The sequence below is a fragment of the Arachis ipaensis genome, chromosome B05 (assembly GCF_000816755.2).
Source record: "Arachis ipaensis cultivar K30076 chromosome B05, Araip1.1, whole genome shotgun sequence".
Taxonomy (NCBI): Eukaryota; Viridiplantae; Streptophyta; class Magnoliopsida; order Fabales; family Fabaceae; genus Arachis; species Arachis ipaensis.
In genome coordinates, this window is record NC_029789.2 from 2,776,111 (window position 1) to 2,787,363 (window position 11,253).

An 11,253-nucleotide genomic window follows, 5' to 3' on the forward strand; every position below is an offset into this window, starting at 1 on the left:
TCTCCTCCTGCATGATGATGATGATCAGTGTGTTACGGTGTTACAGACCCAAATGATCTCAAAATTCTGAATGATTTCAAAAAAGGAGGAGAAGTGGGTGGTATTGTGGTATAAGGTGGAGGAGGAGCCAACAATGACGAAGTGGAAAGGGATATTCTCAAAGCAGTGCTTGAGGATGGAGAGGACGATGGCCATGAAAACTGGAGGTTGCTGGCGTCAACATGTGCACGATATCAGAGCACTTGTCTTCTTCAGTTTTTTTAATTAATTAAATTAATATTATAAATTCACCCCTATAATTTTTTATAATTTTAAACTATACCTGGTGTTTATTTAGAGGTCATGAATATACTTTTCCCACCATAGAAAGCTCCATTATACATATATACATTAAATCATAACTTTCTTGTATTACTAATTGGCGAATACATATATACATCGTATTACAGTAATATATTACACTGTTAGATTAGTGCTAGTTAACCATGTCGTTGTAATTGTTCCATGGCCTCTCTGAACCTGTTCATTCACTTTGTATATTTTATGGTCATTAAAACAAAGCTAACGCACTAATTGTCTCTAAAATACCTTCGAAAACATTCATCATCCTTGCAATATTCGTATATAACTCTGTATACTTCAATCAAGAGCCTTGGGAACCGACTTGCAAAATAGTCATTGAATCCTTCTGGAACAGATCCTACAAGTTCCTGATCAGCCAAAATCGTAGAAAATAAGACTCATCCTCAAATCTTCTTTAAAAAAATCTTAGTAAAAAGTTCTAGTTCAAGACAAAACCTGAATTTCTTGAGGTAATTCTCTATAATGATTTAGCTTGTTTCTCATGACCCTTAATAAGTCTCGAACACTGTCATATTTATATCTTCTGTAACGACCAATATTAGTAATGAAAGCCGGTTCCATCTTTTCGTCCCATTTTGCACCTAAAGCCATTGGAGCAATGCTTTCTAATGTCCTAAGAAGATCAGAATCAGTCTCTCTGTCCTCAAGTTCCACCCTATCACTGGCGTCTCGAAGAAATGAAAGTCTCATCTCAGAACTCCAGAAAAGAGGATGGTGCAACACTTCAATCGCCTTTGGCCTGTTAATAAATGAAATCAACTTTAGTGGAGTTATAAATTCATCAAAGCAGGATAATTTTTAAATAAAATTGACTCTTGAAAAATACACATGGTTTTGAGATAGATAAATAACACATTTAATCTACATAATGTACTTTAATATAGGTATTCATGCTCTTTAAATAACAATGAATGGGTAATAATATACCTTAAATTCGGATCAGGGTTTAATAAACGAGAGATAAGGTCCTCTGCCTCTGGAATGGACTCTATTAAAAAGAGATCCTTTCGATTTTTTAGAATATTAACATCACGCTCAAGGCGCTCTCCAAATGGATGTCTTCCCCCAGTCATACAGAAAAATAGGACACATCCCAAACTAAACAAATCTAAAGCTCGTGATTGGCGTCCTTGAACAAGCTGCTCTGGTGCCTGCCACCCTGAACTCCCACATCCTACAATATGCCATTACACTATTAAACTAAATGCAGGTTTCAGATTAACTTACTTTGTTTCAGAAAGGTTAATTATTAAAAAACAGAACTTTTGGTATAAAAGCTTTTCTTGTAGAACTAAGCAAAACCAAAACAAGAAAAATAAGAGAAAAATTCCAACAACCATGATTTATCAATCACCAAACTGATATAGGATAGATTCATCTAATGCTAGAAACCACTGACAATTTACATAATCAATGCTTAGAAGCAGAAATAAAATCTTGTAAGAGATACAGGGTGCTGACCAGTAACACTATGACCCAACGTAGACATATCTTCAAGAAGGCGTTTGCTAATTCCCATATCAGAAAGCTTTGCACATAGTGATCTTTCTTTGGTTATCAAAACATTTTGGGGTTTCAAATCCCGGTGTATTATTCCTAGTTCATGCAAATGAGCAAGCCCAGAAACTACATCCCTGTGTTGAAATAAAAAAGTGAAATTTTAGATGTAATTAAAACAATGAGGGAAAAAAAAGCCACCCACATGTGCAGGCACACAAAACCGCATAACAGATGGGTGCAAAATAAGAACTTGAGATTAACATCCATATTTGAACTGTGACTACCAAAATGTAAACAAATCAAGTCTTTTGTGTGCATTCTTAGTGGTTTAGGTTTGGTAGTCTTTTTCTTGCTTTATTATGCCATGCTTGTATTCTTTCCATCCTCTTTAAGATTCAAACTTTCCTCCAAATTATTCTAGTCAATTTTGTCATCTTCTCTTTATGAAAATCCTACCTTAGACTGGCATCCACATTCATGACCATCTCTTTTGATTGAGGCAACAACACTCTTCGACACAACATTAATTGGATAAATTTTCTTATCCTTAAAACTAAACTACCCCATAAAACCTTGCTTCTTCAGGCGTTAGTGATTAATATCAGAAATTGTTGTACTAGTTTTTATTGATAAGCAATTCAAAAACCCATGCACGAGATATGTTGATTGTTTCAAAAAAATGGCTCAGGTATTATATCTAGTCCAATGACTTTGGCAGAGAAAGAGTTGTTACTACTCTTATCACATTTGTCACATCTACGCATTTTGCATCAAATAAGTTGTTTTACTAACCTCATTAGTTTAAGTAATAGCGATGATGGATGGCCATTTGCTTTCCAAAGATATTGCACATCATCCTTCCCTGTCTCCACCTGAGCCTTTATAACAATCTTAGAACCTTGATCCTTGCTATGCACTGGGTTTTCTGATATATCAGAGTAATTTTGAATCAAATCATCCAAGTTGCATATACAACGCTCCAAAGCAAGATAAACAAAATCATTATCATATTCGACCCCATACCATCGAACAATGTTTGGATGGCAATCAGATGCAATAAGGTTTTGGATTTCTTTGCTGGCTACATCATGATGAGCTTGAACAAGACGTTTGACAGCAACTTCCCGACCTTCATATATCCCCTCCAGAACAATGGTACCATTACTACCCTTAGCAATTTCTTTGTTTAGTACAATTAGTTTACCAATCTTCCGTCCATCAACATTATTTGTCAATATATCCTCCTCAGCTGGCAATGAATTCCTATCCTGTTTGTCAACAACGATGGCATTCCTTCCAGACTTACGTGCTCTCTTTTTCTTAGAAGAATGATTTTTTAAAATTGCCTCAATGTTTTGGTCCTTCTGCACTCTCTTTTTCCTAAGGCAGAAGCAGAAGATCAAAACGCAGAGAATAAATCCTATAAACAATATAAGAGCTGATGTTGACCATTCAATCCCCTTGCTCACATCAATTTTACCAGGTCCAGCCATATCCATAGGAAACTGGTAGAGCATTACTGCATGATCATTATTATCATAGTTGATTTTCGGTGGCAAAGCAGGCAAATGATTTAGCACGTCCCCAGAATGCATCATTTTACTATTAGGACCATGGGGAACCCTATTTTTATTAGGTTGCAATGGAAGCATCAGTTCTGAAGAAGGGGTTGGGAGCATATCACACTCTTTATAACCCTCGGATAATCTTTCAGGGTTACCATGTTCTAGCAGAAAATTCTTCCTTTGGCGATAGACATCTTTTAGTTTTCTGTCATGACATGCATACGGCATAGCAAAACGTAAGCCACTGTCGAAAGCATATTGACCTCCTGCCTCGAATGACACCCTGTCAGATGGATACTCATCATGTTGGCAATGTAATACAGCCTTAAATTCAGCTACTTTCATGGTCCACAAAACCATTCCAGATCCAGGACCAACAGATTGCAAAAGATAATCAGTCCTAAATATCTTGAGTAAAAAATCCGGCGGATTAAGCTGCGCAGGATCAGCAAGCTCACTACTGCTTGTACCAATGTCAGTAGTCACATTCTTCCTGTCATCACTCCACCCGGCGGCGGACGAATCATCAAAGGCTGCAGTGGTATAACTTCTTACAAGCCTTCCGGTTTTAGCATCAACTTCAAAGACAGTTGTTCTTTTGGATCCAAGAACAACTGCCCCATCTTCTGACATAACAGGCGTATCCGCAACATAATCAGCAATAGATTCCGAGAGCCTCTGCAGGCACAAGAAAGCAACAGGGACTGTCACAAGAAAGCACAAGAAAGCAACAGGGACTGTCACAAGAAAGAGTTTCAACACAGAAATAGCATTGATTACGAAGCTTAAGAGCATGAGAATGAACCCTAACAAGGATTAAATTGATTCGATAGGGTTAAAAAGATACCGTTTTACCAAAGTGGTTGTGATGAAGGATGAGTTCCCAATCATCACCGCATTCGATGAGTCCAGATTCATTGGCGGAATTGAGAGGTGCCTGGTAGGAATGGTAGATGGGGGAACCAGTGGAGAATGACCAAATTACCCTGCCGGAATCAGTGTCGAGCAGATAGAGAGTGCCATCTAGGGCTGCAATGAGGCCCGTAGCAGGTTGACGGTTGGTATGGTGGTGGAGAAGAGAGAGCTGAGAGGCGTGTGAATCTGAGAAGGATATTTGAGGTGCAAGAATCGACAACACGAAGAAAGGGAAGATGAAGAGACAAATTTTCATGTGTGCGTGGCGCAACAACCGGAAATGAAGCACGGAGATCCAAGATCTTCAGATTTCTGAGCTTTTCTGTTTACCAAATTCTCTTCACAATATTGTTTATTTTTTAAAATAATTTTATTTTTGTCTTATTTAAGAGCTAAAATGAAAAGACATTATTTAGTTATATATTAACTAACTTAACATTTCGAGATAATATTCAATTTGGTCCCTGAATCTACACGCGAGTCTCAATTTAGTCTCTGAAGTTTCAATTGCCTCTATTTAGTCCTCAAACTTTGTGAACATAACTTATGTTAGTTCTTGAAACAATTTTCAATGTACAAACGTTAACGGAACACTGTCGTGACAGCCGAATGCCACACTAAACTTTGTAAAATGATGTCGTTTTGGTTTTTGCACTCAAATAACCTAAAAACAACATCCTAAATGGTGTTTATTAAAATTTTACCTAACAAAATAGGTAATACAATGCCGTTTTTGAGCTATTTAAATGTCAAAACCAAAACTGCATTATTTTACAAGTTTTAACGTGACATGTGATAGTCTACAACAGCGCTCTATTAACGTTTTTATACTAAAAATGGTCTCGTTTTTATACTAAAAATGGTCTCAGGACTACGTTTATAAACTTCGGGGACTACTCGTGTATACGTTTAGAGACCAAATTGAGTATAACATTTCATTAGTTAAATCAATACCAAAAAAAATCTGAGATCAATATAATATTTTAAATAATTATATAATAAATTTTAAATTTAAAAGACTAAAATAATAAAAATGATGACCGATTTAATCTTTTAGAATATTAATAGGTTAAAATATTTACAGATAGATTACAAAATTTTGTTATTAAATTTAATTAAGTGAAGTTCAAGTAGTCTGATTGAGCGAAAATCATTTTTTGAAACAAATGTTAAGAGTTATATCTGAGACATAAAATATAATTCAACGAGAAATTAATGGTATTAACAATAGATAACTTGGTAATGAATTAAGAGAAACTTGTTTGGAATTAAGCAATCATTTATTCTACAAAATATATATAATTTAATTATATTATATACATACGAAGAACCTAAAATGAATTAAATGACACTATGTCTTGACCCAAAAAAATAGAAATACATGGATTTTCTCTCCTACCTTTTTTTCCCTAAAAAATTAATCTCCTTTTTTTTTTACCTAAAAAGACATGAGTAGAATTAAAAGAATTATACATAAGCTACACAATTGAAATGGCTACTCCTCCAAAGAATGCCAAAATTGCACTGAAAAGAATCTTGATAACATTTCTTGTTCTTTCATTTGACCAATTAAGCCAAGACCCACAAGAGAAATGTTGACCAAGCTGTGAGTGCTATGGCTGCAGCACCATATGTCCACAGTAGGATAACTGAACACTCTTCGTTTCCTACATCAAACAACTGAGCCATGGTACCTGCATAAATATCATCTAATAATCTTAGCAACAAGCCAACAAGTAACTCTTAGGTAGCGTTTGGTGGAGAGACAAAGACGGAAAGACTAAGACTAAGAGACAAAGACTAAGAAACAGGAATTGAAATAAATATCAGTGTTCTGTTTAGTGCAAAATGGAAGAAAGGAATTGAAACAAAAATGAAACTCTAATTTAATTTGCACAAAGGGTAAAATTGGAATTAATTAATTGAAATGAAAGTATTTTAGGTATAAAATATTATTAAAGTTTCAGTCTCCATCTCTAAAAATTTCAGTTCCCTGTGTCTCTACTTTTTAGAGGTACTGAAATACTGAAATTTTAGAGACAGAGACAGAAATTTTAGTACCAGAACTAACAAACACGATACTGAGTCTCAGTCTCTCAGTCTCTGTCTCAGTACCTCAAAACTAACGCTACCTTAAATTTGAAAAATCATAAATTTATATGTCTCTTGTTTTTTGAACACTAGTCAGGAATGACTTTGTTACTTTCAAGCATTAGAATATGTAATATGTTTGGTTTGTATTTTTGTTTTTAAAACGCAAATCAAATGCACCCTAAGCTGTTGGATGTGTTTTGGTTAGTATTTTGGGCAATGCAAGAACAAGTTAAACTTCAACTATAAGAATTCATGGAATGAGTCACTTACTGATATTCATTGCTGGTGGCATGGCATACTGCATCACTAGGATGTACTGAAACAAAGGATCCACCGGGAGGAAGCCGAAATTCGCTGCCGCCTTGACGATGAACAAACCAATAACAGGAAGCAAGAAAAGTCTAGCAATGATGATGCAGAACAAGGTCAATGGCTTCACACTTGTTGATTTAAACCCTGCATGAGTTCAAGAGAAAAAGTTAACAAAACATTTTGTTTTTCTTGTTGCTCAAGATATCTCTCCATGGCTTCTAGTTTCTTTTGTATACCTTGAGTGAGGTTACTACCAAGCAAAAGAGTGATGCAAGGAATTGTCCCATTCCTGAAGGATCATTAAATTCAAAATCAGTTTACTATGTGGCATGAAAACTTGACAACATGTTTGGTTTTGTGAGAAAATTTAAGCACATACCCCAATAATTGAAGAGAATCTTGGATCACCCTAAATGGAGCATTGTCTCCTATTATTAAGTTCCTTAGCCATGTAACAGCACCAAAGATGAAACCAACGAACTGATTATGGAATCATAAGAGGGAAAAAATTATCAGTAACCAATTTAAGTAAAGTTTTCGTTTGTATTTTTTGGTCGAAATCTTTCCTATCCACCATCAGACAAGGACGAGTTCATTCCAATAATGTAAGTGAAGCTCGCACCTCATCTGATGGTGGATGGATGATACGTCTTCGCAAAATATGATCATGACTATGTTCAAATAATACTAATAGACTGAAACAAGAAAAAATAAGTAGAAGGAAAGAAAGGAGGAACTCACTGTAGCTATTGCTGGGGGTGACATTAGTTCTGCCACAAGTTCACTCAGAAATTCTGTCATTTTATGCCAAAATGATTCTTTTCCTTTCACACTAGTATGATCATGGTCTACAACCTGCAAAATCAGACTCATTTTATAATCTAGTAAAAATGATCTAGGAATTTATGCTTGTTTATTAAAGCAAGTACTAAAATTTCAGATGATCACTTTCATATTGTGGGACTAATCAACTTCATAGGATTAATTCTTACATTTTGATTTTCAAAGTCTCCAACATAATCGGACAGCGGCGGCGGCACTTCTACGGCTACATTCTCATTGTTGTGTCCCTTGAGAAGAGCAGTTTCTGCATTGGAATCAAGACCATTGTTGGGTACCTTTATGATAAGATCAGCAGCCTCAAGTGCCTTGAATTTCATTGCTCTGCTTCTTATGGTCCTATAAGTATAGGTCCATATGAATATGCCACCAAGCTACAATCAATACAAAAAACCATTAAGTATATTTCGATTTTCGAGCGAAAATGAGCGAAGGGGAAGTGCTTGAAATGCAAAACCAGATCCATTTTGCACTTCAAACTCTTCAAGAAAATAGTTTGAGTGTAGAAAAAGATCAAATACCGCCATAGAGAAAGATGCATAAGAGAGTGCATTGTTGTGACAAATTTCCTTTTCACCAAATGGACCTCCACTCTCGTTACAGATAGCAGGTACAATCACAAGAGGAAGGTTTCCCATATTTCCTAATCAAGAACCATAAACTCGAAATCAAAATCTTTTAAGATAGAAACTCAGGTGCAGTTAATTTCACGGGAAGTTGATAGTTGAGAGTGTTAGATGACAGTTTAGTCAAACCTGTCAAATCATTTAACGACTCTCACCAAACATACATACATACATAAGTTATTAATTGTTTAGATATAATTCAAAGTTAAGTTATGGTACCTGATGAACATGCAGCAATAATAAGGCCTTCTACTTTGAGATTAGGCTTGAGTAATTTCACAAGTATCCATCCTATGATGCCTCCAATTAAGAATGTAAGTCCAACATTAACAGGCATAAACCACCTGCACAGAATTAAATCCAGTGAAAAGGGTAAAAATGGCAATGTGATAAAAAAATGCAAAGCTTTGAAGAAAAGTAAAATCTTGCTTATTATATATACCATGATATCATATCTTCAAGTGTAACACTCTTGGCAAAACTTGAAAACACAAGTGAAGGAGTGAACACAAGGAACACAACCTGCATATAAAAATGGTCAAACAAATGTTACAAAATTTGTCCTTGCATTTGTAACAAATTAAATGCATATTAATTACCTTATTCAATGATTTCCTGAAGTTTGGAGAAAGAAGATTATCAAAATACTGAGTTGCCATGAGTGCTCCTAATCCACTGATTAGTAGAACCTGAATAACTGGCATTGAAGCCACCACCAACAGATCCAAGAACCCCATTTTCTCCCTTCTCTTCCTTTTCTTTGGTCCCAATCAATATATATATATTCTTCAGTTCTAAGAAGAAGGGGAGGCACAACGTTAGAAACATGTCACAGGAAATATATAATTAAAAGCGTGACCAAGTAAGGACAAAAACCTTATGACTAATTAATTAGATTATGGTGATTCATGATGGCCATCAATTGCAATATGAATCTGACTCTTTTCTTTTTTATAGTAGAATGAAGTGAAGATGGGTAAGAAGAAAAACACTAAGGCAAAGAGAGAATAGTGGAAGGATCATTCTAATAACAACAAATGGAGACATAACTCAGAACCAAGAAGCAAACAACAAAGTTGATAAAAATCCCCTGCTGCAGTTTATATATATATATTTTTTTTATACCAAAGATAAGAGACTCGAGCCCGCAACCTCTTAATTGAGTATGGGGAGACTATGTCATTTGAGCTATAAATCATTGGCTAAAATTTGGAAAGATAGGAGACTCGAACTCGCAACCTCTTAATTGAGTATGGAGAGTCTATGCTGCAGTTTATATTTACTAAGACATAATTATTATCTTTTGATTTAATTGAATTTGCGGCTAGTGACAGAGCCGTGTACTTCTTTCCAACTTGGAATAACTAACTATTTTGTTAATTACCAGTTACAAAACATTAACAACTTGTTAAATTGCAAGTATAACTAGCATTACATAATTAAGCTTAACATGATCTTAATTTGCCACTTGCACATGCATGTGGAGAGTGGAATGAAACAGCTACAATATAACAATCAATAGATAAAAGTCACTATTGCAATTTATTATATTATTGAATACTTTGAGTATTGGCCTAAAAATTGGCCCAACCAATACTCTAGAGTTTAAATAACAATTCATTTCATTGGATTAAGACTCTTATCAAACAGTACCATTATATCACATTTATGTGTTTATTTTTATTATTGATTAAATAATTTTTTTGTTCTTATATTCAAGCTTACTTTTTCATTGATAATAAAAAAATCAATATAAAATTTTTAAGATTAATATCTAATTAGTACTCACAGTTTATTGGTTAAATCACAACGAGTCCAAAGTCAAAGATATATTTGGCGCGCAGTAATGAAGCACGGTTTTCACAGGAAGCAGTGTTTTTTTTAGTAGGTTTGAATTTTTCAAATTTCAACCTAGTTGGATGATAAAATTGTGAAAGAATAAGAAAAGAAGAGATCGAAAAAAATTTATTGATTGTTGATTGATTGAATTGTATTGATTTGAATTGTAAATTATGAAGGTAAAACTAAGTATACATAGATCATTGACTTATGAAAGATAAAAACAAATAAAGATAAGATAAAAATAAAGATAAGATAAAGACTAAAATTATAATTGAATTTATGTATTCTGTTGGGTTGAATTTGTGGGTCAAGAGATTTTTTTATTGTTGTCATGTGTTAAGATGAAAGAGTAGTTTAATACTGGAGACAATGCTATTATATTATTGTGTTGTGTGTATAAAATTATTAAAAGATTAAAATGCTCACATTATAAATCACATCCTAGGTGACTAGATGCTACCTCCCCCAAATAGAAAGGTCCATTTCATTTTATGTGTTTTGTCCTTTTTGCCACTTTTAATTTAATTTTTGAAAATTGGAATGAACAAGTGGTTAGTTGAAAGCAACATGAGAAAACATGGTACGATGAGAAATGATTATTGTCTAGGTAATAACTAGTTTAAATGAAGTTGATGAATGATGACTCCCCTCAATAAGAAGACTAATTCATTTTGGTTATTAGATATTCTAATTATTCTTTTCACTCACTCATATTTAAAAAAAAATCCTATGTTTGATGTGTTTTATTTGTAAACGCCAACAATTTTGATGATGAGGCTTAAAGACTCTAATTTTAATTTGTTTCCTTCTCTTTTTAGTCTCGATTCTTAGAATATTGGTAATGTTAGTTAGATAATTATTCTGATTTTTTTAGCATCTCATAATAAGTCTAATTGTATGTTGGTGTAGTTAGCATATTTGATTTATGGTGGTGGCTGCTAAACCGACTAATACAATAATGTTCATGTACTAATATATGGTGAAAATTCGGATGAAGTCGATTTTATGTGAAGTTGATATTTGAGAGCCGTTGAATAAAAATTTAGTTAAATTAGTTAAATTATTTAACGATTTTTAGAGATCAATTTCATATGAAGTCGACTTCACTTGAATTTCTATCTTAATATATATATTAATTAACCTTAAATAAACATCTAAAAGCTCTACATTTTTTTTTAAATGTCAAACTAACAATG

General features: G+C 34.0%; 2 protein-coding genes across 5 annotated transcripts in view; both read right to left on the reverse strand.

Moving 5' to 3' along the window:
- On the reverse strand, positions 385-4,683 carry LOC107642466 (serine/threonine-protein kinase/endoribonuclease IRE1a). 3 transcript variants are annotated; one of them, XM_021122821.1, is made up of 7 exons: positions 4,276-4,683; positions 2,656-4,106; positions 1,825-1,997; positions 1,291-1,537; positions 799-1,102; positions 589-710; positions 385-519 (listed from the first exon to the last, which is right to left on the reverse strand). In XM_021122821.1, the coding sequence occupies exons 1-7, from the start codon at positions 4,597-4,599 to the stop codon at positions 480-482; spliced, it is 2,661 nt and encodes an 886-aa protein (XP_020978480.1). In that variant the 5' UTR covers positions 4,600-4,683; the 3' UTR covers positions 385-479. The 3 variants fall into 3 exon arrangements, with proteins under 3 accessions (XP_020978480.1, XP_020978481.1, XP_016201317.1); XM_021122822.1 differs by having other exon boundaries at positions 2,656-4,132; positions 4,276-4,388; XM_016345831.2 differs by having other exon boundaries at positions 385-710.
- Positions 5,780-11,253, reverse strand: part of LOC107642469 (protein PIN-LIKES 7) — a 6,288-nt gene continuing 814 nt past the window's right edge. Inside the window, exons 1-11 of one of the 2 annotated variants that reach the window (XM_016345834.2) lie at positions 9,092-9,271; positions 8,815-9,009; positions 8,658-8,737; positions 8,435-8,559; positions 8,111-8,232; positions 7,742-7,963; positions 7,491-7,604; positions 7,129-7,229; positions 6,986-7,038; positions 6,708-6,893; positions 5,780-6,037 (exon numbers count right to left, since the gene is read on the reverse strand). In XM_016345834.2, the coding sequence (XP_016201320.1) occupies positions 5,913-6,037; positions 6,708-6,893; positions 6,986-7,038; positions 7,129-7,229; positions 7,491-7,604; positions 7,742-7,963; positions 8,111-8,232; positions 8,435-8,559; positions 8,658-8,737; positions 8,815-8,952 (1,266 nt within the window). In that variant the 5' untranslated portion in view covers positions 8,953-9,009; positions 9,092-9,271 and the 3' untranslated portion in view covers positions 5,780-5,912. Of the gene's footprint in view, positions 6,038-6,707; positions 6,894-6,985; positions 7,039-7,128; positions 7,230-7,490; positions 7,605-7,741; positions 7,964-8,110; positions 8,233-8,434; positions 8,560-8,657; positions 8,738-8,814; positions 9,010-9,091; positions 9,272-11,253 lie in introns of those variants that run through there. The other variant, XM_016345833.2, reaches the window with a different exon arrangement.

Excerpts from the sequence above, each read along its gene's own strand:
- LOC107642466 (XM_021122821.1), bottom strand. The coding sequence starts at position 4,599 with ATGAAAATTTGTCTCTTCATCTTCCCTTTCTTCGTGTTGTCGATTCTT. Across the intron at positions 1,998-2,655 it reads CTATTACTTAAACTAATGAG|GGATGTAGTTTCTGGGCTTG; the intron begins GTTAGTAAAACA and ends ATTTCAACACAG. Across the intron at positions 1,103-1,290 it reads AACCCTGATCCGAATTTAAG|GCCAAAGGCGATTGAAGTGT; the intron begins GTATATTATTAC and ends ATTTATTAACAG.